Genomic DNA, 27,858 nt, shown 5'->3' on the forward strand with positions numbered 1-27,858 from the left:
TAAATAAACACAATAAAGAAAATAAACTTTAAAAAGTGAACGAATGAGTGGTCGGCTCACCGAGCGGACTCGCGAACCCGCCAGCAGACAAGGAAGCGAGCACTGTCCACCCAACACGACTCCCGCATTCTCAGGCCAAAAGAACTACATTGCCCATAAGGCCCCGCGCCGCGGGCCGGCGCTACCCCGCCGGGCATCCTGGGAGACGTAGTCCGTGCGTTCCATAAATCGCTCACGCGGGGTGCCGCGGGAGAGCTGCTGACGTCAACATGGCCGTCCGCGGTAGCGGCGCGGTCTTTCGCTTCGAGTTTTGGCCGGGGCGGGGGTCGGGGCTTTAGGCAGTAAGTGGGGCCTGCGGCCGGGGATCTCGGGAGGGATGAGGGGGTCGAGGCGAGAGGCTGCCCGGGCCGGCCCCGGGATGCGGCGTCCTCCTGGTGTGGGGCTGCGGTCCCCCGCCTCGGGGACCTCTGCCTCCTCGCGCCCCTGGGCTCGGTGGCTTGGAGGGCTTGAGGGCCTAGTCTGAACGTGGAGCGGAGGAGACCGGAATCTAGACCACTCGAGGCCACACTTTCAAGTTCCATTTTTTGTGCTTTTCTTCTGAGGAACGGGTTGAAAAAGCAAATAATTGCATTTCAGCGTTTCCTGTCCCTTAGGAACTGTGCTAGGCGCTTGGCCTTTCTCGTCTCCAGGTGACCCTCCTCCACACTCGATGTGAGACCTTGAGCGGATTCTTTAGACCCCAGGAGCTAATGTTGGGATCACCGGCTGGATACATGTTGTAAAGCCCTCGAGGCTCCATTATTTAAATGGCAGGGTTTTTTTCCCAGTGAATCTCCACCCGGCTGTCCGGCTTCGGGGCCATGTACTAAACTACTATAAAGATTAATTGGTTCCATTTAACTTATTTAAGTGTCATAATCTGGTGCAAGGAGTTTGAGAAGCAGAGATTTTAGGAAGTGATTCATGGTCCCTAGGCCATTGTCAACGCTCAGAATCTAGCTTTGGCTCTACCACCTCAGCAGATTAGGTGTATTGATGGGTTTTCTTTCTTTTTTCACTAGTGATATCAATATGCCTTTTTAAAAACAGCTGTCATTTATTGTGGGCTAAACCCTGTACCCTAAATGCCTTTCTTTCATTATGTTATTTGATTGTTTAAATGACCCTGCGTGACAGTTGGTATCGCATTTTACTTATAAGAACGTGGGTTAAGTAACCTGCCCACGGTCGCACAGGTAGTGTGGAGCAGGGATGAAAAAATTCAGGTCTTGCTGCCTCCAAAGCCCGAACTACTGTCTGTACTTTCTAAAGAGTGACTTAAAATGGAGACTCCCAAGTATAAAAGGGAGATGTGGGGAAGTTTTGTTTTAAAAATAAAAACGTTTATATAACATGTTATATTTTTTTAAGGGTAGTATTTAGTTTCACAATGTTTGGGGACCTGTTTGAAGAGGATTATTCCAGTGTGTCAAATGATCATTATGGAAAAGGGAAGAAATTAAAGACCAAAGCTTTGGAGCCACCTGCGCCTAGAGAATTCACCAATTTAAGTGGAATCAGAAATCAGGGTGGAACCTGTTACCTCAATTCCCTTCTTCAGACTCTTCATTTCACACCTGAATTCAGAGGTATGCTGTGTTACATGCATTTGGCTGGTAATATGGATCCTTGTATCCACCTGTAATTAATTATGCAGAATCACAAGTGTATTCGACAGTGTGTGTTAATTGTTGCTAATGAGGGACATAAATTGGTAATTCCGCAGAGGAATGTGAAGCTTAAATTATGAATATTTTCTGTGTGATCACAGTGATGTTCAGTAACAAGATAAAAAAATAAGGCAATGTATTTCTTTTCTAATTCCTATCATTTAAAGTACAACATAGACAATTTTGTCATGAGTGCCAGCCTTCACTATTGTACACCATTTGTATTTTTGAATTTCTCAAAGTAATAAACACTTAAACCAGAGTTACTCAGTACAGTTATATGCGTCCTTTTGGAGTGGGGAGGGGTTGTCACATTATTCATACAGTCCACAATCGTTTATCTGAAGTTCTGAAATCTGGAAAACTGACAGCCTGACCTAATAATCTGAACTTGTTTGGCCTGAGAGCCTGACCTGCTGTGAGACTGTTTATAGTCTTAATTATCTCACTTGGGTGAGCAGTCATACATTTGTCACAGGAATATTAAGTCCTTGATTAATAGATACTGTTTGTCCCAGACTCTGCTGGGGATGTAATGTTAACATATTGGACCCTTTCTTCGTATTACCTTTCTAAAATCTGGAAATTCTGAATTCCAGAGATCCAGGGTGTTAGATAAGGGACTGTGTATAAGGAACAGAAACCCACTCAAAGTAGCTCAATTAAAAGGGAGGTTTACTGTAAGAATATAGGGGAATCTCCTAGAAACCACCTACAGGAAGCCACCCTGACCTCCTTGGACCCTTGATTTCTTGCCCCTATTTTTCTCTACATGTTTGTCCCATTCCTCCTCTGCAAACTAGCTTCCTCCACAAGGGTCTTAGTCTCTGTGTTCCCTTGATTTCAGTGTGAAGATTCCTCTGCCTTCACATGGCCCTGATTGGGGGCCCCCAGCTACGAAGCTCCATGACTGTAGCTCAGCTCCCCACTATGTCTCCATATTCTGAGGACAGACAAGCTGGCTCATCCTGTATCCAGTATCTCATCCCCCTTCCCACCACTACCAAATTTAGCAAAGTTTTGTGACATTTTCTGTTGCTTCTAAGCTTACAGAGACTTCCTGCCTCCAGAGATTTAGTGTATAGTTACCGTTATCCCCTTCTCAGGGCCATTCTAATGGGTCGAAGTGCATGTGGATTTGAGTGTTGCCTCTTGTCTGTGACTCCATCCACTCCATAAAAATATCCCCCCAATGCCTTCAGTAGTTCCACCGTTAGAAATTTGGAGTATGAATAAGCGGGTTCCTAGGGAGGTTAAGTTTTTCCCAAGTTTTAGTATAATTGAAGTTCAAGGGCAACTTAAAGTAGAAAAGTAGCCTTAAGAAGAGGGTGAGGAAGGCGACTGTTGGGGACGGCAGGCAGGTCATGGAGAGGGCCGCTAAGAAGAAAGGGCTCAGAGCCCCGGGCCCCCTTCTCTCTAGCAAAGTGGGTGGCCGGCCAAGCACATGGGCTGACTCACACACTCCTAGTAAGGCGTAGCGCAGATCCTGAAGCTTATTGGAGAAGGCGTACACTTTGGAAAGGGTAAGGACTGGCGGAGAACTGAGGGGATATTTTGGGAACTTTTTGGAATCATATTTTAAGGAATAGGACTAGATTCGGTTCCACTGTACTCCGAGATCAGTGTAGCTGGGAGGAGTGGGAGACGATTGTGGAAGTCTTTGTATGGTTTTTATGCTTTAACCTTTATGTTTGTAACCTTCATGTAGTGTTTTTCCCAGTTCCTGCCGGGAGCTCAGGAGGAATATTACATAACAGTAATCACTAAGGCAGCAGTGGTTTTCAGTGCAAGACAACACCCGTCCCATCCCTCCTCTCCCTGGAGTATATCAGAGTCTCCCAGTAGGTGTTCCTATCTGTTTGAATACAGACTTCCCAAAAGATTCAGATACGCCCCACTGGGTGGCGTACCCAGACATTGAATTATAAACAAATTCTGGAGACTGGCACTGGGTTGCCAGCGTCTTTTTCCAGGTAAGGTCACCACCATCTGTTATTACCCTCAATGCAGAAAAGATATTTTCATACCAAAATGGGAAGGGCGTTATCTCAGAGTTAAAGGTGCTCCTTCTTATGAAAGAATGGTTGGAAGTCTCACGTGTGGCTTGTAAACAAACACATGTGACACTATTATATATTGTGTATTTCCTAGTATTCCTCATGTGGCTTTTGGGACCCACTGCCATAGGCAATAGGAAGCCACCAAAGATTTCTGATGTTATGGTTTTTATATGTATAATTTTCCTTTTACAGCTTTCCCTTATTGAAACCTTAGTTTCCCTCTTTCTAATAGGGTCAGTGGTTAAAAATAACATTACCAGAAAGCAAGATGGGTAGGCTAAGGGTATAAATATTGTCAAGTCATATTTCTGAATCTTTAACTGATTTCTACTTACTGGTGGCCTTGGCTTTCTAAAACAATTTTCAAAAATGAGATAATGTCATTTACATCTGTGATTCTACTTTTTTGTTTAGAAGCTTTATTTTCTCTTGGCCCGGAAGAGCTTGGTTCGTTAGAGGATAAGGATAAACCTGACGCAAAGGTATTAAAATCTTTGATTCACAGGGGTTTTTTGGAGTACTGAGGAAATGTTTTAAGGAAAGAATTAAGTTGCTTATTGATAGGAATCAATAATTTTATTAATTACCAAATATGATCTTTATTTTCAGAAAGTGTCTTGGCCTATACCTTACTGTTAAGGGAACTGCCCTTCCAACAGAGAATTACTTATCATGCAGATGCAATGCTGCTGCTGCTTTTTAGGCATACCTCTCTCTGCATTAAGGAGATACTCACGAGTTGTCCGCACTAGCGTGCCAGAAAGTCCGCTTAATGCACTTACTTGTAGCAACAACAAAAAATAAGGGGCCAGTGTTCTTTCAGTTTGGTATTCTGGAAGTAAACTGAGTGAGGGATTGGTTTACTGTAAGTGCGTATCTAATCACGTTTCTCCCTTGCTTAAACATCATTCAGAACTTTATCACCCTCAGACTAAAATCTGTACATTTTTTTTTTTGGCCATGCTGTGCGGCGTGCAGGATCTCAGTTCCTCGACTAGGGATCAAACTCACGCCCCCCAGCAGTGGAAGCGCTGAGTCTTAACCACAGGACCTCCAGGAAAGTCCCCTAAAATCTGTACTACTTTTTTTTTTATATAAATTTTTTAATACATTTATTTATTTACTTTTGGCTGCATTGGGTCTTTGTTGCTGCACGCGGGCTTTCTCTAGTTGCGGCGAGCGGGGGCTACTCCTTGTTGCGGTGCACAGGCTTCTCATTGTGGTCGCTTCTCTTGTTGCAGAGCACAGGCTCTAGGTGTGTGGGCTTCAGTAGTTGTGGCTCGTGGGCTCAGTAGTTGTGGCTCGCAGGCTCTAGAGCACAGGCTCAATAGTTGTGGCGCACGGGCTTAGCTGCTCCACAGCATGTGGGATCTTTCCGGACCAGGGATCGAACCCGTGTCCCCTGCACTGGCAGGCAGATTCTCAACCACTGTGCCACCAGGGAAACCCTGTACTTTTTTTTTTAAAATAAATTTATTTATTCATTTATTTATTTTTGGCTGCCTTGGGTCTTTGTTGCTGAGCACAGGCTTCTCATTGCGGTGGCTTCTCTTGTTGCAGAGCACAGACTCTAGGCACGTGGGCTTCAGTAGTTGTGGCACATGGGCTCAGTAGTTGTGGCTCGTGGGCTCTAGGGCGCTGGCTCAGCAGTTGTGGTGCATGGCTTAGTTGCTCTGCGGCATGAGAGATCCTCCCGGACCAGGGCTTGAACCCGTGTCCCCTGCATTGGCAGGCAGATTCTTTTTTTTTTTAAAAATAAATAAATTTATTTATTTATTTATGTATGTCTGAGTTGGGTCTTTGTTGCTGCGTGCAGGGTTTGTCTCTAGTTGCTGTGAGTGGGGGCTACTCTTTGTTGCAGTGCAAAGGCTTTTCATTGCGGTGGCTTCTCTTGTTGTGGAGCATGGGCTCTAGGGGTGTAGGTGTGCCAGCTTCAGTAGTTGCAGCACACAGGTTCAGTAGTTGTGGCTCATGGGCTCTAGAGTGCAGGCTCAGTCATTGTGGTGCACGGGCTTAGCTGCTATGCGGCATGTGGGATCTTCCCGGACCAGGGCTTGAACCCGTGTCCCCTGCATTGGCAGGCAGATTCTTAACCACTGCGCCACCAGGGAAGTCCAGCCCTGTTCTTCTTAATAGGAGTCTTTCATGATCCAGCCCAGCGCCTGTCAAACTCCCTGTGTGGCAAAGAGCCCGTTTTTTTTGTTTTTTTATTCACAATCTGTTGAAGATCAGACCTTCATTGGATATAATAAAAATGCTGTGGCAATGCAAAATTGCCATAAAGTTTTCTAAAGGCTTATTCTTACTTTAGATATTTAAGTCCAGTCTTCAGATCAGGCGCCAGGCAGCCTTCTCAGGGCCCTGGCCCACAGCACACAGGCAGGAACAGGCATGGCGCCAGCAGGAAGAAAGCAACGGAGGGTGCAGCCAGCCCTGTGAGATACTTGTGACTGGAAAATTCCTCATAGGGAGTATGTCTGTAACTGAGGTATTTTGGAGAAAGGATGAACTATTAGAGACTTGAATTACTGTCATTCTGTAATTAATTGGGTGGTTTATTAGGGCCTGTTTGGGTTTTAATACTGATCTGTTATGTCAATATAGCTAAGAATTGTACTGAATTAAAATTTTCAAAGAAAAATGAATCTTCATTCACCCTTTACAATATTTATAAATTTTCTCCTGAGTGAATTAAATGAACTAGGAGGTAGGAGAAAATTAGTATGCAGTTCTTTTAAAAAGGCCCAGCCAACATTTAAAAGATATTTAGAAATGCATTTTTTCTCATTCAGGTCCGAATCATACCTTTGCAGTTACAGCGGTTGTTTGCACAGCTTCTGCTCTTAGACCAGGAAGCTGCGTCCACCGCAGACCTCACTGACAGCTTTGGGTGGACCAGTGATGAGGTACGAAGGTCAGCTTCTCCAGGGAAAAGTTACCAGCAGTAAAGACTGAACACTGGCTTCATAATGTTATCTAACTTCTCCTTTAATTTTGTCTTATGGTCTCAAGATATTGTTTAAATATTTACTTCTAATATTAGATAATTACAAACCAGTAAAACATTTTTAGACACTTGGCTGTATCCAGGATTTTATGAATGAGTGTGATTTGGGGTTGGGGGAGAGGGTTGAAGATACAGGGAGAAGAAGTATAAAAGTTGGTTTTTATAATTTCTACCATTTGTATAGTCTAGTTGAGATATACCACCTGTTACATTAATGGAAATTGCCATTTTTATAGCAAACTGCTTATCAACTTAAAAAGCTGACCGGCAGTAATTCTGTCTGCCTTTATGGCACGCTTGTGTGTTTGAATCTGGGTGTTCCAATTTGAACATTTGCTTCAAGCAAAACAGTGAAACCATTCTCGGCAGGTCTTTTCATTTTCACTGTGCTGCCTTCCTACTGACTGTCTTCATTTTCTTCCTGTATCCTACTATGTGTGGACTTCTTCTTGTTTTTTTGTTTGAGTTCCTAAAGGGTATTTCACTATATACAAACACTAAACATTTGTCAGCACTAAGATGTGTGTTGTCGATATTGATGAGCTGTTAGCTGTATAAAATCAAAACTAGGTCTGCGGTTTTTTATGGAATAGATGTATTCTTTTATGGAATAGATGCAGAGATGAAGGTATGGGAGACCATCACAGAATTTAAAGAGACAATGATCAGAATAGGGTATGTTGCCTTCAAAAATAAAGTATAAACTCTTGTCTTTTAACCAGAAATACTCATTAACTAGATGATGCCATGTGGTTAGAGAGGTGGGGCTTGGGCTTGGCAGTACAATGGGGTGTAATACATTCCCTAAAGAGTGTGTGTTGAGTTTCTGGTGTAGGGCAGGTGCTTGGGGCTAATTCCCTTTTTCTTTCCTTGTTTTAAAGAAAACCTGCTTTATTGAGATATAATTCTTATGCCCTAAGCTTTCCTCTTTAAAAGGGTACAATTCAGTGGGTTCTTTTAGTATATTCACAGAGTTGTACAAGCATCATCACTACAGTCAATTTTAGAACATTTTCACCACCCCAAAAAGAAGCCCCATACCCATTACCAGTCACCCACACCCTGCGTGCCCTTTCCCGAGTCCCTGGCCACCACTGATCTCTCTGTCTCTGTGGATTTGCCTATTCTGGACACTGCACAAAAATGGTATTGTATAATATGTGGACTTTTGTAACTAGCTTCTTTCACTTAAAGTAATATTTTCAAAATTCATTTGTGTCGTAGTATGTATCAGCACTTCATTCCTTTTTATTGCCAGATAATCTTCTGTTGGATGGGTATGCCACGGTGGTTTGTGGTTTTTTTAATCTAGTCATCAGTTGATGGATTTCCCTTTGTTTTTGATAATGAGCTTCCTCTCAATTGCTGGCTTCATACTTCTTAAAAAAACTGTGAAAACTTTATTTATTGATTGAGTGATTTCTAAATAAAATCATATAGTAAACCCTCTAGGACTGGACCTGCAGTGGTAGAGAGGGTCTCTGAGGCACCTTTGCTGAATTCAGGATTGTTCAGAAACAGATCTTGAAACTTCCACAAGTTTTCTGTCCCATCAGAACCAGTGATATTGGAGAAATTTATATCATTTAGTGTCTTGTGTTTTAAAAACTAAGAAAAAGATCCCGAGTCCCACATGTTACTCCAGCTTCCATCTACTTTATCAGCTTCTCTTCACAAGACACTTATCTTCAAAGTCATCGTCCCTCACTGCCTCTACCTCTGCACCTTCCATTTGCTCTCTGCCCGCTTCCTACCTGCTTGTCCAAGTCCCTCCTGGCACCCTCATGCCAGGTCCAGGAGACACTGCTCGTCTCTCCACAGCCCTCAGTAGTAGCGCCCACCACCCCTCTGCTGTTCCCGTGACCTCACTCTCCTGGTTCTCCCCTTCCTGGCTCTTCCTCGGGTTCCTGTGCTGGTTCTTTCTTGTTTTCTCCACTTCAAGTGTTGGTGTGCCCCTTGGCTTTGGGTTTATAAATGGTTCTTTGGGAGTAGTTCAGCCTATTCATATACAGTTGCATGATTCATAGATAGAAGCAGGTTCCATCAGAATTTTTCTCAGTAGCACTGTGTTAGTCTTCCTTTAGTTGGTCTATATATCAAAGCAGTAAATTCTAGCTCTTTTCAAATGCTGATAACTCAGAGTGTCTGTCAGTCCCTCTGAGCTGAGATTCCGCTGTGCACACACTGCCGGCTCTTAGAGGCTGCTCTGTGCCTGTGTGTTCCTTCTTCCCCTCTCCTCTCTGTGGCACGGCCATGCGTATGGTGTCCCACAAAATAAATGCACTTTCCTGTTTTCAAGTGAATTGAGTTATATGTACATACTGAACACCGTCTGTTTATATTTTCATTTTGTAGTAAAAGTAAAAATAGGTGGTGATCTCTTACCCTACTCTCAGCTTGTTTAGCATAGTCATCCTTACCTTTGATTGAGGCTTACCTTTGGATTTCTAGATAAGTCTTGTGTTTTTAGACTAATATCACTTTAAAAATCTGTTTTTAAAAATCTGAAGCACAAAATTACATTTAAAAGTTACCTGTTTTATAGGAAATGAGGCAACATGATGTACAGGAACTGAATCGAATTCTCTTTAGTGCTTTGGAAACTTCTTTAGTTGGGACCTCCGGCCATGACCTCATCAATCGTCTATATCACGGAACCATTGTTAACCAGATTGTTTGTAAAGAATGTAAGAATGTCAGTGAAAAGCAGGTGAATATGCAAGAGTATTTTAGTAATAAGTTAAATCATAAATTATAATTCGTGCAATTTGTGATCTATACCACATGAGGATTAATGTGTTTATTACTAGAAATAACTTTATCAGTTTTTTTCTTGTACTCTAGCTACACCCAGATTATAAGTTTATAATCCAGATTTTTCCATGTAAACTGAAAGAAGTAGATATCTTAAGATGTAGCTTTAATCTTTTATTTAGTACTCTAATATTTAGAAAGTAGATTTGGGGGGTGTTTACAAGTAGGGACCAGTGACCTTATGAGAAAAGCCAATATCATCATGGTTGGTGGTTGGAATATTATAAAGAAAGTTACTTAGAGAAGTAATAAAAATAGAGAATACTGAGGAATGTTTAAATTGACAATTAAATCTGTAATTAAATATTGGATTTAGTTTATAGATACTCCTCAGAAAGTTCATTTGTATGTGTGTGCTTAGGTTTAAATATTATTTATGTAAAGCTATCATAATCCTGTTTAAACTAGTGTAACCTTCCATTCTTTGTCATAACAGAGATTTTTGCCCATTTCATCTAATTGGAAATTTGCTCATATAAATACAGTAATCACTACTTGCACTACAAATCTTATATAGCAAATGATTTCATCACTGAACAGTTGTCCTTTAATAAAAATATTATTTTATGGGAAGAGTTATAGAAAGTTTCTGCATTTGACTATACGAGTAAAATAATTAAATGCCATTTTCTAAATGTTGCATTAATTGCTTTTTTAGAATATATATGTATATATATACTTCTATTTTTTATGAAAGTGTTGGGCATAAAAAAGACTTTTTGGCCCTTATTGCCTGTGCTAATAGAAGGTTTGGCCAGCCTAGTTTGGAAATATTAAGATGTTGTATGTCTTTGGATTACTGTATGATTGACCAGTATAATGTAATAATTCACAAAGTCATTTCAAAACATAACATATATGAAGGCATGTTATAAACTACAGACATTAACTTTTCACATATTTATATTATAAATCATATATGAATGTTACTTTTATTGCTTTAGGTTTCCACCTTGAACTGATTAGTGCTATTATTTTATAATCCCCATAATCCCTTAAGGTAATGCTGTTGCTCAGACATGCACACAAAATTATAAATGTGCTTTATTGAAACTTGTCAAATTGTAACTGTTTATTACTAGAAATATAATTCAAGTGTACTTCTAGTAGAATTGGTAGACTCGCATTTTGCAAAATACACTCTTAATTTTCGTAAAAATACCTTTGTATCCTGGCTCAAAATAATTTTTTTCTTAAACCAGCCCTAGCAGAAGGGGAGGAAGAAGAGTTTACATTAGAGAGTCCAACCCTGGCCTTGCCATGCCAGCCTAGAGACTAAGACAGCACTAATAACCCTGCACATATACTCTTCTCAATTCGTGTTTTAAATGGTTTGTCTTATTTCCTGATAAAATAGGTTTCGTTGTATCTACAGTGAACTCGTAAACTGGTTCCTGATATATTTTAAGCTAAGTTATAGTTTGGTTTAGAAAGAATAATTTATTGTTATGAATTTCACAGTATCTAATCAGGAGATCTATACCTTCATATATAGAAAAAATATATGTGTTTTAGAAAAAAAAATATCTGACTCTTCCCAGTGTATGTATGAATTGGTGATGTGTTTGTGAGCCTCTGTGGAATTGTTTTTTCAATGTTATATTCATGTGTATTTCAGGAAGACTTCTTAGATCTCACAGTAGCGGTCAGAAATGTATCAGGTTTGGAAGATGCACTCTGGAACATGTATGTGGAAGAGGAAGTTTTTGACTACGACAACTTGTACCACTGTGGGACTTGTGACAGGCTGGTTAAAGCAGCAAAGGTAAAAGATCCCTGCCTTTTCTAAGGGTGCCTGCGCAGTGTTTGGTAGCAGGAGGGTCCGTCGAGGGAAGTCAACTTGTATGAAGTGTCTTGAAGATATACTTGAAGCTCTTAATTAGTACTAAGGATTGAAAAGACATTTATATTATATATGTGTGTGTGTGTATTTTAATTTTTTACAGTAAAGAATTTTTTTTAAGCTTTCAACCCAGCAGTTCTCTCAGCTTCTTTTTCTCACAGGAAAAAATTATCTGTACCTCAGTGTTTCTTAAATAAACCTTTTTTTTTTTCTTTTGCAAGTTAACATTATGAAGAAGGCAATATATTTTTATTTCTGCCAGCCAGGAAGCTTGTTGAGCTTTCCTTTTCTTGATCTACCACTGCACAAATGGCTTTATTTTCACATTTGCAGTTATTTTACAGGATTGATGTGTGTATATTTCTTCCCTGACTAGCAAATCCAATATGGCCTTTCCTCCTCCCCCAGTTGGAAGTACGTATCTTGCTAATTACAGGGCTTGACAGAGCGTGCCAGGGTTTCTCTTTGTACAACAGAGCAAAATACAGGCAAAAAGGAGGACAAAATTTAAGCAAGTGATTTCTTTTGCAACATGGCATCGACTCAGCTGCTATTATTATCTGCAGTAGGAACTCTTTCCCTGCTGGCAGGTGATACGACAGGCTGTTCGTTAGCGCGATAACCTTGAACTCAATTGAACCAGTGGTTATTGAGCCCTGACTTAAAGAAATACCACTAAAGATGTGTCTTTGCAGTTACTCTGTTAAGACAAAGTGTTAGCACTATTCCTAGAGCTGACAATATTGAATTTTCCAGCAAAGAAAATGAGGGTTGATTTAGATAGCACACAACATTGATTTGGATCCTGGAGATTATAGGTGAAAATGTAATTGAAAACAGTAAACCCCATGCCTGTAGCTTTCACAATAGGATTTGAAACCAGGGTGAATTTTATATTGTTTAATATTTATTTCCATCTAGCCTTTGCCCCTTTATGAAAACCAAAGAGAGGTTTATTTTTTTCTTATTTATTTTGTATTTCCTCTTTAGTGTTACAACTACAACCTAATAAAATAAATGTAAAATTCAGAGGATGAAGCGTCTTGGAAAGACACTTAAACACATTCTTAGTTTTTGGTTGACCTTAATAAGAACCTTCTGTTAAACAAAAGCAATTCTTGTATGCACCTTTTCTATCATTGGTTTAATTCTTTTTCAATGGAAATGTTTTGATCTTGATACTTTAAAAATTGCCTTCTAGTTGCGTTAGATTTATTGCATTCTAAGGTTAGGCTTGGTTGCATTACCTAAATTAGTGCAGATCATCTTGTTCTGAGCAGTCTTTCTTTCCTCAGCCACATTATAGTTGATTTACTCACTTTTTTTAGATGTTTTTTTTTTTTTTGGAGCTAGTTTGAAAATCTGCCATGTTGTTAGGTTGCTGTATTTTCATTTAACTTTCTTTTCACCCACTAGGTTTGTAGAATTGTTTAAAATATATTTTTAGGAATGTTAGATGTTTATGATTATGGATAATTTTAAATATGGGGAAGGATTCTTTTTGCCTCCTCACATGCCTTTAGTGCAAGGGGATTGGGAAAAGCTGATACCTTTTAAATAAAAAGTAGCTCAGTTTAGTGTTTTGTTTTAAAGCAAGGCATTAAAACAAAAAATATCTTATTATCTGCTTTGAAGAACTGTAAAACCCCAGTCAATGGATCTCGACATTTGAAGAGCTACAGTCCTTTTGAAAGTCTAGTGAAAGCTGTGGCTCTTCTTCCCAGAAAAATACATAAACACATACAATTTTCATATAATTTCAAGGGTTCAGATCCACTGAAACACGTCCCCAGGTCACAGGTTAAGAGCTCCGGTTCTTCAGTAAATAAGAACTGTGTGTCTGCTAGGTAAAGTAGACACAGTGACCGAGGGGGAAAGTGAAAGGTGAAAGGCCAGGGCTCGGGCAGGAAAGAAGCACTATTAGAGGGGCTTCCCTGGTGGCGCAGTGGTTAAGAATCCACCTGACAATGCAGGGGACACGGGTTCGAGCCCTGGGCCGGGAAGATCCCACATGCCGTGGAACAGCTAAGCCCATGCAGCACAACTACTGAGCCTGTGCTCTAGAGCCTGCGAGCCACAGCTACTGAGCCCATGTGCCACAACTACTGAAGCCGGTGCTCCTAGAGCCCGTGCTCCGCAACAAGAGAAGCCACTGCAATGAGAAGCCCGTGCACCGCAATGAAGAGTAGCCCCCACTCGCTGCAACTAGAGAAAGCCCACGTGCAGCACCGAAGACCCAACACAGCCAAAAGTAAATAAATAAATTAAATAAATTAAAAAAAAAAAAGAAGCAGCACTGTTTGGACTTCCCTGGTGGCGCAGTGGTTGAGAATCCGCCTGCAAATGGCAGGAGACACGGGTTCAAGCCCTGGTCCAGGAAGATCCCACATGCCACGGAGCAACTAAGCCTGTGCGCCACAACTACTGAGCCTGCGCTCTAGAGCCCGCGTGCCACAACTACTGAAGTCCGTGTGCCTAGAGCCCAAGCTCTGCAACAAGAGGAGCCACTGCAATCATAAGCCCACACTCCACAACGAAGAGTAGCCCCCGCTCATCGCAACTAGAGAAAGCCCGTGTGCAGCAACGAAGACCCAGTGCAGCCAAAAATAAATAAATAAATAATTAATTTTTTAAAAAAAGCACTGTTAAAGGGGGAGCACCCTCATCAGATAGCTTTGTTAGGATAGTGACATTAAAACATACAAATGGGTTGTGAATATTTAGTTGTAAGTATAAGTGAGTGATGTCACCTTTAGCCCCATAAAAATAGATGAGTTTATATCAAGAGCTATATTGAGTCCATGGTGATTAGTTTATGTGACTTAAGGACATATATCTCTTAAAACTGTGTCATAGGTCACTTTTTTATATCTTAAGAAACATGTATTCGTCTATATGATTCAGCTTTTAAAAATTAAAAATTTTTTCTTTTGACAGTCGGCCAAATTGCGTAAGCTGCCTCCTTTTCTTACTTTTTCATTATTAAGATTTAATTTTGATTTTGTGAAGTGTGAACGATACAAGGAAACAAGCTGTTATACGTTCCCTCTCCGGATCAATCTCAAGCCATTTTGTGAACAGGTTTGAACTATTTTGTATTGAAATTCTTTCTTTTACCCTCTCAAGATTGAATCTTTTATTGACCTGATTTACAGTTGGCTTAGTGCAGAATCTCTCAGCCTTGGCACTGTTAACATTTAGAGTTGGATAATTCTCTGTTGTGGTGGGATGTGCCCTGTATTGTAGGATATTAAGCAGCATCCCTGGCCTCTCCCTGCTAGATGACAGTAGCACCTCCCGCTTCTGCCCCCAGTAGTGACAAAAATGTCTTCAGACTTTGCCAAATGTCCGTGTCTCCAGCGGGGAGGGAAGGTGGGTAAAATTGCTCCCGGCTGAGAACCACTAGTCTATTACAGTTCTTTTGAATTTCCGAAGTATGGATTTGTTCCCAGTTCTTTTTACTAAACTCTCCTTGAAAAAACTTTGAAACGAAAATTTAAGAACAGAATTAGAAATGACCCTGCATTAGGAACAATTATCATTCAGCAGTACACTCCTATTTGGATTTAGTTTACTTTAGATGCAAGAATGAATTACGCATCTAGAAAGTAAACAAGAAATTGGAATGTCACTAGTGTAGAATTTGTAATCCTTAAGACACGGGAAAGAAAAAGTTTTAAAAGCAAGTTAATGACGTAATCTACTTACTTTCTAAGCTACTTAGAAATATTTTCTGTGTAACTGTATACATGCCAAGATCAGAGTGATGAGACTGATGCACTTCTTACTACAGATCATTCTTTATACGTTTAAGTCCAGAACATTTGTTAGCCAGCTGTTGAATTTCTATGTATAAAAGTAATGTCTTTTCTAAATGGTCCAAAATTCAGGTGGGGCTTTCTCTACTTCAAGCCTAGTTGCTGAGCTTTTTGGTTTCGTTATTATATTAATTTCCATTCAGAGCTTCTAATGTGTCGGCCCTGAGCCTGTTACTGGCGCGCGTAGAATAAACAGGTTTTCCAGAGTGCTTCTGCTCCTATTTGCTGCCTGGAAAAAACTTTGTTTCCGGAATAATTGAGTTAATTCTCCTTTTTTCTTCCCATTTTTATTGAGGAATTATTGACATACATCACTGTGTAAGTTTAAGGTATGAAGAATGAGGGCTTCGTTTACATATATTATGAAACGATTACCACAATAAGTTTAGTTAACATCCATCATCTCATAGAAAAATTTTTATCCTTTTATAAAAAATAGTTTGTCATGGGAGTTCCCTGGTGTCCTAGTGGTTAGGATTCCTGGCTTTCACTGCCTTGACCCGGGTTCAATCCCTGGTTGGGGAACTGAGATTCTGCAAGCTGTGTGGTGCAGCCAAAAAAAAAAAAAAAGTAGTTTGTAACATGATTTTGACATATGTTGAAATAACAAAACTGAAAAAAGCAAAACAACACTTATCTAAGAAATTCACAGTAATTTTACTTTCTGATTTCTGTATTAATGAAAAAAATTATCATTTTGCATCTTTGTTTACATCTCTCTTGTTTTTTCCCTAAGCCAGACATTTAAAAAATGCTGCTTACTTGAAAAGTGCAATTTAAGCAAATTAGTTCTTAAATAGTTGGCACTCCCTCAAGTAGCATCCATATGCCAAGTATCCCTTAACCTAGAGTAGGTTTTTTTAATGCCAGTGTAGGTGTCCATAACTACAGAGCATGCTACTTGTAGAAAAGATTGATCATAGAATTGATAAATCAAGGAAGAACCTGTTCATTCCACTAAACTGCCTCTAAAGGAAACCAGCTAGTATTCATAACTGCTAAACTCCTGTTATATGCAGAGGACTGAAGTGTCAGGAGGGGTGATAGATAGTAGATACAACTCTGACTTAGAGGTGCATGACAATCTAGTTAAAATGTAGGACGAATTCAACTGCTAAAGAGCACATTTATAAAGCAGCATAATAGGTTTAATACAAGATGGTTTTTTCTTGCTAAAACTCTGATAGGGTAGTGTGTGTTTTGTTATCACATGGGGTTACATGATTTTAGCCAAAGTACATAAAAATAACATCTTGTTTGGATATATATATATATATATATATTTAAATATTTATTTGGCTACGTTGGTTCTTAGTTGCGGCTTGAGGGATCTTTTGTTGCGGTGTGCGGGCTTCTCTCTAGTTGTGGCGCACGGGCTTAGTTGCCCCGTGGCATGTGGGATCTTAGTTCCCCATCCAGGGATCGAACCTGCTTCTCCTGCATTGGAAGGTGGATTCTTAACCATTGGACCACCAGGGAAGTCCCTGGATATATGTTTTTATGTTTAACTCGGAGGCAGAATTTGGCATAATGTGATTGGTATTAGATCAACGATAGATAATTTTCAGTCTAAGAATTATGAATTTCAAATTTTAAAGCCGATTATTCAAATTTATCTTAATTTACCCTAAATAACAGTAATAGTAAAGTTTCTTACTAACTTTAATAGTTGACCTTTTTTTTCCCCCTTTGGTTATGTATCTTCTTATTTTATGTAAACTGTATCAATGTTTGTGCTCTTTCTTGTAGAGTGAATTAGATGACTTGGAATATATGTATGACCTCTTCTCAGTTATTATACACAAAGGTGGTTGCTACGGAGGCCATTATCATGTGTATATTAAAGATGTAGATCATTTGGGAAACTGGCAGTTTCAAGTAAGTATAGAAATTAGATTAAAAGTATCTTTGCAACTTTTTCCTTTTCTAGTCCCATTATCTTGGTGAGGCTAATCTTTTGCCATTTATTATATATTCTATAATATATAATATAGAATATATATTATTCTATATATATTCTATAATTCACTCTATTATATATTCACTCTATTCACTCTAGAAAACTTATAGGCACTGAAGGTTAATACAGATAGATGTTTAAATTTTTTATTTCTAAATAATTTCACACAGAAAAATAACCAGCATAGTACAAACACCTCCTGTATACTCTTCACCTAGGTTCTCCAGTTGTTAACCATCTTGCCACATTTGTGCAGTCACATCCTCTGTATACAGACGCATGCACACACACACAGTTAACATTATCATTATCAGTGCTGACCACTAGAAATAAAGTTGAAGACATTAGACCTCTTTACCCCTAAATAACTCAGTGTTTATCTCCTGAGAACCAGGACATTCTCTTACATAAGCATAGGTCAAAATCAGGAACTTTAACACTGATATAATATTATTTATTATCTAATATATGTTTTATATTCAGATTTCACAGCGGCCTCATCCAAATCCTTTAGAGCATTTTCTGCCCCACTCTAGTATCAAGCCCAGGATCGTGCATTAGATTTAGTTAGCATATGTCTTAAGTCTCCTTTAATCAGTAACCATTCCTCAGCTTTTCTTTCTTTCATGGCAGCAACCAAAGATTTTCCTCCTATATTGTCTTCTAAAACTTTAATAGTTTTGCCTTTTACAAGTTGAAACTTCAGTCTTCCTGGAATGCTTTGCTGTGAATGTTGTGATGTTGTTTTTCCATCTGGGTACCGAGTTGCCCATCACCATTTATTGAATGAGCCATTCTTTCTCCACCAGTTTACAATGCCAGTTCTGTTATATCAGTTGTTTTCTTACATTTGAGTCCATTTTGGGGCTCTGTATTCTGTTTTTGTTGTTGTTGTTATTTTTTCCTATTCCTAGGTAAATACCACATTGTTAATTTCTGTAGCTTTATACTATGTTATGATAACTGGTAGGGCAAGTCTCCCTATGTGTTATTATTCTTCAGGAGTGTTTTGCCTACCTTGGATTTTAATGCTTTTCTGAACATTTCTAGAATCACCTTGTCAATATTCTCACACATACACACACATAAAAGTAGTGGCATTTTGTATCTACATGTGTAAACAAGATACATCTTTTTGGTTTTTAGAGCTGCTTTAATGTCTTCTAAAAAAGTTTCATAATTTTCTCTAGAAGAGAAAGCACTAATTGGGAATCCACTTCCAGTTATTTGCAGTGGGAAAAATTATAATCTATTACACACCAGCACCAAACTCAACCAGTTTTCTAAAATGTAACTAAAACACTGGTAAGTTCCAACCCATCATGTTAGGATGTAGAATGCTTAAAACCTGTCTTCAAGAGTGTCAAACAGGGGCTTCCCTGGTGGCGCAGTGGTTGAGAGTCCGCCTGCCGATGCAAGGGACATGGGTTCGTGCCCTGGTCCGGGAAGATCCCACATGCCGCAGAGCGGCTGGGCCCGTGAGCCATGGCCGCTGAGCCTGCGCGTCCGGAGCCTGTGCTCCGCAACGGGAGAGGCCACAACGGTGAGAGGCCTGTGTACCGCAAAAAAAAAAAAAAAAAAAAAGAGTGTCAAACGGTTAATATTGTTGTGAATGAAAAGTTGCTCCACATGTAATAACGTGGCTTCTCTGAGTGCCAGCAGTATTGAAGATGCTGTGTTCCCTTTGTTGACATTCACTTTGCCTTTCAGAACATCTACCTGTGTTTCTGGTGCTCTATCAGTTGTACTTAGAATGTACTGAGAGATAACATATGTTTTGTAAAGTTTGAGTATTTAAAATCTAACTGTTCTAGTGGGAAAATGTTGATCGGGGAGGTGTTTTGTGGGGCTATGTCTATACTGTATTTTTTGGACTATTTGTGGCTGGTGTATTGAAGTACAGTTATCTTTAGTACATTGATTTTATAATCAACCATCTTGCTAAACCCTCTTATGTTGTAGACCTTTTTGGAAAAAGACAGTTTTGTTTCACTCTTTGTGGTCCTTAACCTTCCATTTCTTTTATTTCTAGAACTGGGTTTATCCAGTTCTGGGTTGAGGAAGCCATACAAGCATCTCTCAAATGCTTGTGCCGTATTTGCCAAGACACTAGCTTGTTTGGGCACATTCCAGTCAGATGGAGTGAAGCACTTCTTATCCTCCTCTGGTCTAACTCTGCTCTCCATGTTTCCATCCTTCGTTGCTGATTCTTATTACCCTGTTGCCTTCCTTCACTCTGCTGTCTTACAGTTGCAGGGTCCCGTAGTAGTGAACCTTACCCTCTAGGGCACCCCCAGCCCTTTCAAACAATTATTTTAACTTTATTTCATTCTCTTTAAAAGATGAAGTTGAAGCCTTTTATTAGATTCTCATAGAAACTTGCGAACAGGTCTAATAAATAGTTACGATGTTGTTCATTTATTTTTTTCTCTTTGCCTTTTCCACTGTAGTTCTTGGTTTTTTCCTTCCATTTATGCTGCCATTTGTGGTAGCTTTTTCTTCTGATGTTGCCCTGTCTCTCTTCAGCCTTAGAAAGTGCCCCTGTGCTCCATGTCAGTTCGGCTTCTGCCTTGGGAGTGTGTCTCTGCTTTCCTCCATGTTGGCTGCAGACATTTCTTCAATTTTGCTCAGCCATTGTCAGATTTCAGGCACTTCCCTAGCTGGTGGGATTTATCCTCAGTATTTTGAGGCATAAAATATTTATTTACAGTTTCCTATTTAAGTTTATCATTGACATCATGCACAGAGGTAGCTTCACACTGTGTGGTGAGGTAGTGTGGCTCAAAAGTAATGATTCTTTTCTTTGTGTCTTCCTTTTGGTTTGTGCTTCCTTGAACTTCTCTGCAATTTTGTGGTCATTTCTTTGGAAATGATCAGCAGCGTCAAGCTCTTCTCCCGGTTCCATTACGTGACTCGAGAGGGCAGGCAGGCATTCTTTCATTTGGTTTTGCCCTCTGCACTGCTTCTCTGGTCTTGAAGCTCTGTTACTTTAGCAAGGTCTTCCTTGGGGCTTAAAGAACAATCAGAAGATTGCTTTCTGTTTGTGCTTGTGTATTTCCTTATTCACGGCCTCTATGAAGCATCCCTTTTTTTTTTTTTTTTTAATTCTGCTCTTTAAGAATCACGAGCTTTGTGGTGTTCGCATAATGATGAGTGCTTTAAGAATTTCAGCTTCAGTAGATACACCTGATGGACACTGCTTGTCTCTCTACTACCATTATCCTGAGAGATCTCTTATACCCAGAGACAAAGGATTCCAGATACACTAAACATAGACAGGTATTGTTTCTTCTGCTTATAGTTTAGCAATTTCTTCTTCCCTTTCAAGGAGCTGTCTGCAAGGAGCAAGTTTCATGACCAACCCCACATAATGTTCCCTGGGTGAAAGCCAACATCTCAGTCTCTCTCAACCTGAGTAGAAGATGATCTCTTGCCTCTTGCATGGAGGTCATTAACTATTCAAAATGTGGCTCTCGATCTGGTGTAAAGAGGAGCCTGACCTGTGCCTTCCAAAGTGGGGTCTTTTGCTTCACTGATGGTTGACATCACTTCAAAGCATTATCTTGCACATTTGAGGATGTGGGACAAAGAAGTTTTACAACAGCTCCCAGTAGGCAGCCCTGGGACTGGTGCCTCCTGGACCAGCCTGTCCCCACAAGGCCAAGGTTGGACACCGGCAGAGTGCAGGAGGACTGGGCCCAGCCCATGTGCCACCTGCACCAGCGTGTCACACCCTAGGCAGTGCCGGCCTGCGTCTCCCCTCCTACCATTTTTATTATTTTTTTTTTCGCAGTATGCGGACCTCTCACTGCTGTGGCCTCTCCCGTTGCGGAGCACAGGCTCCGGACGCGCAGGCTCAGCGGCCATGGCTCACGGGCCCAGCCGCTCCGCGGCATGTGGGATCTTCCCAGACCGGGGCATGAACCCATGTCCCTTGCATCGGCAGGCGGACTCTCAACCACTGCACCACCAGGGAAGCCTTCTCCTACCATTTTTAAATCTCTTGTTCCTTAGCCATAAATGTCTTTAAACATATTAAACATACTATTTTATTATTCTCTGATAATTGCGATATCTGAAGACTTTGTGGGTCTTTGGATATCTGCTGATTCCTTATGCTGATTTCCTTATGATTTTGTTATTTTAGACTGTGGTCTTGGTTGGCTGTTTGGTTTTGTAAGAACACGGTGTAGAAGTAATTTGAAGCCTGAGTTAAAAGTACCTTCTTCCACGAAAGATGTGTATTTGTCTCTACCACATGCCTGGGGTCACCTCTAGTGTTTAATACCTTTAAAATAAGATCTAGACTTGGTGGTTCTAGAGCCATACAACTAATGTGAATTTGGGGCACAAACCCACATGAAGACCTACTTACTTGTGATTACAGATTATTAGAGGAAATGTTTTTCTGCCTTCATCTAGTATCAAGGTCAAAACAAGCAAGTTTCTCATTGTCCCTTGTTGTGGGGTGGATTTTTTGGTGGGTCATGCTTATATTGATAGCGTAGTCCTTTCAGGTTTCTAGCTTTCCTCTGGAATCAATCTTTGTGGTATGATAAAAAATATATACTTGGTCCTTGTCCCAGGTCCCTGGCACAGAGCTCCTTGAAATTTCCTGAGTGATAGGCATGTCTTTTCTTGTTCATAATGAACCCCTTTCAACCATACCTGAGTTTATGCTAATGAGGTTACCTGCAGGGTGAGGGCTGGTCAGCAGAGAAACCAACCACATGATTAGAGGGTTGGAACTTTCAGACCCACCCCCTCACCCAGGGAGGCACAGGGGCTGGAGATTGAGTTTGGTCACCAAGGGCCAGTGATTTAATCAGTCATGCCCGCATAATGAAACTTTGATTAACACTCTGAAAGAAGAGGACTAAGCTAGTTTCCAGGTTGGTGAATACATCCATGTGCAGGGAGGGTGGCCACCCCAACTCCACATGGACAGAGGCTTCTGCACTCGGGACCCTCCCCAGCCTTGCCCTGTGTACCTTCATCTGGATGTTCGTTTGTATCCTTTGTAATAAACTCTAGTCCTGAGTATAAGTTCCCGAGTTCTATGAGCTGTTCCAGGAAGTTATCAGACATGAAGTGGAGCTTGTAGAATTTGTGATCAGCCAGGCCGAAGTGCAGGTAGCCTGGGAACCCCGTTTGTGGCTGGTGTCTGAAGTGGGGGCAGCCTCGTGGCACTCAGCAACATTAGTGTCAGAATTGAATTAACGGACAGCCAGGTGGTGTCAAAGAATTGGAGAGCTGGTTGTTTAGAAAACCAGCCATTCAACTCCCCACTTTGGGTATGTCCTTACGCTTTGTCTCCCAGACCCTGTCCTGTATGAGCATCAAGGTGGAAGCCGTGTGTCAGCAAGGTTGAGCGGCTGGAGACCTCAACTCTGGATTTCTTCCCTGGATTCTCATGTCATTTGTTCTCTGAGGATTTTCCCAATGTTCTGTTGCTAGTTCGGCGTGTGTTTAAAAAGAGATTTTCTTTTGTTGTGTGTTTTACTTTATCCAGCATTTTTAGTAATTTTACAGCAGGATGGTTGTATTTCATCTGCCATATTCTTCTATATTTCTTTATTAGTTTTGTCTTATGTTAACTGTTTAGGTCTATTTGTGTTTATGATTTTAAGCCAGTTAAAATACCTTTGCAAGATGCCATGTATGAAATAATAAAAATACCTTATCAGGGGAATTTTGACATGTTTCCAAGTAACATCATAAGATGGGGTGCAAACTTGGGTGATCAGAAAATAGGAGGGAGGGACTTCCCTGGTGGCGGAGTGGTTTAGAATCTGCCTGCCAATGCAGGGGACACGGGTTCGAGCCCTGGTCCAGGAAGATCCCACATGCCACGGAGCAACTAAGCCCATGTGCCACAACTTCTGAGCCCGCGTGCCACAGCTACTGAAGCCCGTGCACCTAGAGCCCGTGCTCCACAATAAGAGAAGCCACTGCAGTGAGAAGCCCGCACACCAAAACGAAGAGTAGCCCCTGCTCGCTGCAACTAGAGAAAGCCCGCGCGCAGCAACGAAGACCCAACGCAGCCAAAAATAAAGAAAGAAAATAGGGAATGTTTAAGCTGAGCTTGCAGAGGTTGGTAGGATTTTGTTAGGCCAACATAAGTGAGTGAGAATAAATTGGGTGGAGACCAGAAAATATTTTGAACTGAATGATAATGAAAACACAACATATCAAAATTGTAGGATGCAGCTAAAGTAGTGCTTAGTGGGAAAATGTTGGAACCCGCTGTATGTATTGTGCTAGAAGCTTTCCTTATCTCACAATCCCAATTTACAGATAATGCCAGAGAGATTAGGTAATTTGTCCAGGATTATTCAACCACAGTTGAAATTTAAAACCAGGCTGCCTGATTCCAAAGCATATACAAATTATTATGATGTTTTTATCACCATTTCTCCATCTTGAAACCTCTGTGGCACAAACACTCCTATTTCGTTAACTGCTTTTTAAGGGATTAGTGATAGAAACTTTTTTTTTTAACTTTTATTTGCATTTTTTTTTTTGCAGCATTTATTCCTGGGCCGTAGTTTTTGTTTCTTCAGTTTCTTCTGGTATATGTTTCTTCTGGACAACCTCCTCTTCTGGTTTAGGAACAATCTGTTCTTTTTCAGTAAGGATCATCTCAGTGTGGCAGGGAGAGCTCATGTATGGGTTGATCCGACCATGAGCTCTGTAAGTCCTGCACGGCATCTTGTGGGCTTTGTTCACCTGGATGTGCTCAGTGACCAGAGAATCTACATCTAAGCCCTTAAATTCAGCGTTACTCTCTGCATTTTTGAGCATGTGCAGTAGAAATTCAACACTCTTTTTGGGCCACCAACCCTGCATCCAGCCCCACTGTTTGGCCTGGGCACACCTACCAACTCCACCATTGTAATGACAGAATAGCACACACTGCTTCTTTAAAGTGACATCCTTCAGATACTTGGTGGCTTTTCGGATATGCATATCCTTAATGGCCTGGGCAGTTTCATGAGTGTTCTTAAAGTGAACACGAAGATTTGAATCTCTTGCATGATTTTGTGGGGTTTTCTGGGTCAGGTGAATAGTGAAGCATTTTTAGAGGTCACCTCAGGCCGCTTACCAGAAAAGAGAAACTTTTTTATTTTCTTTCTTAGGAGGACAAAAGTAATCCAGATGTGAATTTGGAAGATCTTCAAAATGAAGAAGAGATTGATGATCCATTGCTGATTCTAAAAGCAGTCTTGTTACAGGTAGAGAGAGAGTGTGTATGTTTATATTTGTGTATGTATATCAGATGTATGATTCAGTTGGCAGAAGTGATATTGTTACTATTCATAGTCTTTTTCTTTTGGGAAATTCTCTGTCTATTTAAAAAAATTTTTTTATTGGAGACTTTCTGGTTATAAAAGGAATACATATGAATAATAGAAAATTTGAGGGGAAAAAATTAGAAAGTATATAAAGAAACAAAGTTTAAATAAACCAAATGTCCGGTCATTGTTAACACTTTGATATATATTCTTTGCATTCTATTTCCTTTGTGTTTATATACATATATTGGGATTGGGTTACAAGTTTTTGTGATATTATTATTGTTATTTTAAATTGAATTGGAATTTACTTTACATACGATTTTGGAATTTACTGTTTTCCCATATTATCCTTTTAATGTCTGTAGGACCTGAAGTTATGTCCCCTTTTTCATTCCCAATATTGATAATACCTCACGTATATGACTTTTAATGTTTGCTTCGTACCCTGTTGTAAGGATGGTAGCCTCATTTCATTTATTCATTCATTCTTAATAAACAGTTTTTATCTCAATTTCTTACTACGGACCTAGGTTGAGTATTGGTCTATGGCCACTATATCAGTCTACTAGGGCTGCCATAACAAAATCCCACAGACTGGGTGTCTAACGTAACAGAAATTTATTTTCTCATAGTGCTGGAGGCTGGAAGTCCAGATCAAGGTGTCAGCAGGTTTCTTCTGAGGCCTCTCTCCTTGGCTTGTGGATGGCTGACTTCTTGCTGCTTTCTCCCTTGGTCTTTTCTTTGTGCGTGCACATCCCTGTGTCTTTGTGTGTCCAAATTTCCTCTTCTTATAAGGACACCAGTCAGATTGGATAAGGGCCCACCCTAAAGGCCTTATTTTAACTTAATCGCTTCTTTAAAGGCCCTATCCAAATATAGTCACAGTTGAAATTTTGAGGGTTAGGAATTCAGCATATGAATTCTGATAGTAGAGGGACACATTTCAGCCCATAATAGTCACTTCTTACCCCCTTTTAGAACTTGGTTATACTTCAGAACATTCAGAAGAGACAGTCTTTTTGCACTAAAGTATTTCTTCTAAAAATCCCACATAATATCAGGATTTACCAAACCTTGGAATACTCTTTGGATATTGCTCTTGAAATGTTTAGACTTTGCCGCATGGAAAGTGTCAGAATTCAAGTTCTCTAAACTTAGGCTTAATCTATTTTTTTTTTTAACTTTTTATTTTGAAACAGTTATGGTTAATTGTAACCATGGTTACATGTTTGCTGTTACAGGCACATTTATTAATCCTGTTGGGTCCGTTGAACTCATAAGTGTTGAGGTTATATCTTATCAGATTTTCTTAAATGACTTTCTTTTCTCTCATAAGGAGGAGAGTAATCTAATTCCTGTTGATCAGCTGGGCCAGAAACTCTTGAAAAAGATAGGAATATCTTGGAATAAGAAGTACAGAAAACAGTATGGACCACTGCGAAAGGTAATACATGACATCCTTATAAAAAGTCCTATTCCCAGGAAATTTTATTATGATTTTGGCAACATGAATTTCTTTGGGGAAGGAAATTTAAATTAGACGGAAATACAATTAGTATTTTGTTTAATGATTAGAACTCAGTTAATTATTAAGGAATTTATAGAATCAAGAAGTAAGCAAAAAAAGAAGAGAGGAGGGGCTTTTAATCACAACAGCAAAAAATGTCACAAAGTTCATATCCTAAAGCTTATCATCTTATTTATAGAAACGTCTTCAGGTATTCACCCAAATTTCACTTTTATCTTTCTTTGACACACAGTTCTACTAAACTTGGCAATCTGGCTTCCTAGGCTGTAAGGTTAGGTTTAAAAACTGGTACTACCAGACTTGGGAGACAAAAACTTGACTAAAAACAAGCAGAGCAACAGAACAGTTAGTCAATATTTTGGAGCTATTTCTTGTAGAAGCAAAGAGCGTACACAATATAGCCTGTGTTTAAGTTCATCTTTTAATTAGACCACAGTTCGTAAATGAAATTAATGACCATGAGTTCATAGACAGTCCTAGGTTTTCATTTAAAACGATTGGATCAGTGTTTCAATATTTTACTGTTAAGTATGTTATCAGCTGTGCAGGGACTTTTTTGTCTTGTTTTGTTTTTAAATAAAAATATCCTTCATAAATTTGAGGAAGTTAGCTTGTACTTATAGTTGACTGATAGTCTTATGTCTTTTTTCTTTGAGGTTAATTTGTGCTTTTATTTGCCAGTATAACTTAACTACAATGGCTTGCAAACTTTTTTGACCTAAAAAATGCATCTTACATCACAATCCAACCAACACACACGTATATAACTTGTATACGTATGTGTATAACTGAAATGAGTTGTGCCAAAAATACCTATCCTAACACTGAATGCTCTTTTTTTTAAGACTTTTTTTTGGGTAGTTTTAGGTTTACAATAAAATTAACAAGAAGGTACAGAAATTTCCCATATACCCCCTTCCCGCATACATGCGTAGGTGTTATCAGTATCACTCATCAGGGTGGTGTGTTTCTTTTTTTTACCCTAAACCAAGGATGAACTACATTGACACATCATAATTGCCAAAGTCCACAGTTCACCTAAGGTTCATTCTAATGGAGTAGATAGTATGGTACATTCTGTAGGTTTGGACAAAAGTATACTGACATATATCCATTGTTATAATGTCATACAAAGTATTTTCTCTGCACTAAAAAACTGTACTCTGTGTATTCATCACCCCTGTCCCCCAAACTCCTGGCAGCCACTGGTATTTTTATTGTCTCCATAGTTTTGCCTTTTCCAGAATGGCATATAGTTGGAATCTCTCTCTTTCTTTTTTTTTTTTTTTTTTCTCTTGAAAAGAGAGGTTCAAAGCCTTTATATTTATGAGACCACTCATGGCCCACCCATTCATGGACTGGACGGGCTCTATGTGGCAGGACTTCCCCACTAAATACTGCAGCTTTTCTTCCAATATTGAACCCTGTCCCACTGGTCTTGCCCAGCAGCCACGTGAAGTGCAGGAGGACACATGTAGAGTGTTTGTTCATCGGAAGAGGCCAGAAGCCTTAGGCCCATTATCACAGTGAACCCAGATTCCTTTCGGGTGTGATATAGGCAGCTGGTAGTTTCATCTTGAATAGAGGTTGGATTTTATCACATGCTGTTTTGTTTACATTTGTCGATGTGATCACATGGCTGTTCTCTTTTATTCAGTTAATGTGGTGAATTCTGTTGACTGACCTTTTCAGTGTGAACGCAAACCTTACATTTCTGGGGTAAAGCACACTTGGTCGTGATGTACTTGTATGCATTGCTGTATGCATTTGGCTCATATTTTCCTAAGGATTTTGTGTCTGTGAGAGAGATGGGTCTTTAAG

The 27,858-nt window shown here is 40.0% G+C and overlaps 1 protein-coding gene and 1 non-coding gene across 6 annotated transcripts in view; one reads left to right on the forward strand and one right to left on the reverse strand.

The window, feature by feature from the left end:
• The first annotated feature begins 255 nt into the window (after window positions 1-255).
• The window catches only part of USP40 (ubiquitin specific peptidase 40), a 90,961-nt gene continuing 63,358 nt past the window's right edge, over window positions 256-27,858 (forward strand). Inside the window, exons 1-10 of one of the 5 annotated variants that reach the window (XM_029225154.1) lie at window positions 256-341; window positions 1,411-1,628; window positions 4,184-4,251; window positions 6,562-6,675; window positions 9,322-9,486; window positions 11,209-11,355; window positions 14,371-14,514; window positions 17,001-17,129; window positions 24,351-24,446; window positions 25,846-25,953. In XM_029225154.1, coding sequence (XP_029080987.1) covers window positions 1,430-1,628; window positions 4,184-4,251; window positions 6,562-6,675; window positions 9,322-9,486; window positions 11,209-11,355; window positions 14,371-14,514; window positions 17,001-17,129; window positions 24,351-24,446; window positions 25,846-25,953 — 1,170 coding nt within the window. In that variant the 5' untranslated portion in view covers window positions 256-341; window positions 1,411-1,429. Of the gene's footprint in view, window positions 342-1,410; window positions 1,629-4,183; window positions 4,252-6,561; window positions 6,676-9,321; window positions 9,487-11,208; window positions 11,356-14,370; window positions 14,515-17,000; window positions 17,130-24,350; window positions 24,447-25,845; window positions 25,954-27,858 lie in introns of those variants that run through there. The other 4 variants (XM_029225155.1, XM_029225156.1, XM_029225158.1 and 1 more) reach the window with 4 other exon arrangements.
• On the reverse strand, window positions 27,508-27,643 carry LOC114897345. The gene has a single exon (XR_003794071.1). It is a non-coding gene; the product is annotated as a small nucleolar RNA SNORA11 (small nucleolar RNA).

This window comes from Monodon monoceros, unplaced genomic scaffold (assembly GCF_005190385.1).
Source record: "Monodon monoceros isolate NGI ecotype Baffin Bay Population unplaced genomic scaffold, NGI_Narwhal_1 Super_Scaffold_16, whole genome shotgun sequence".
NCBI lineage: Eukaryota > Metazoa > Chordata > Mammalia > Artiodactyla > Monodontidae > Monodon > Monodon monoceros.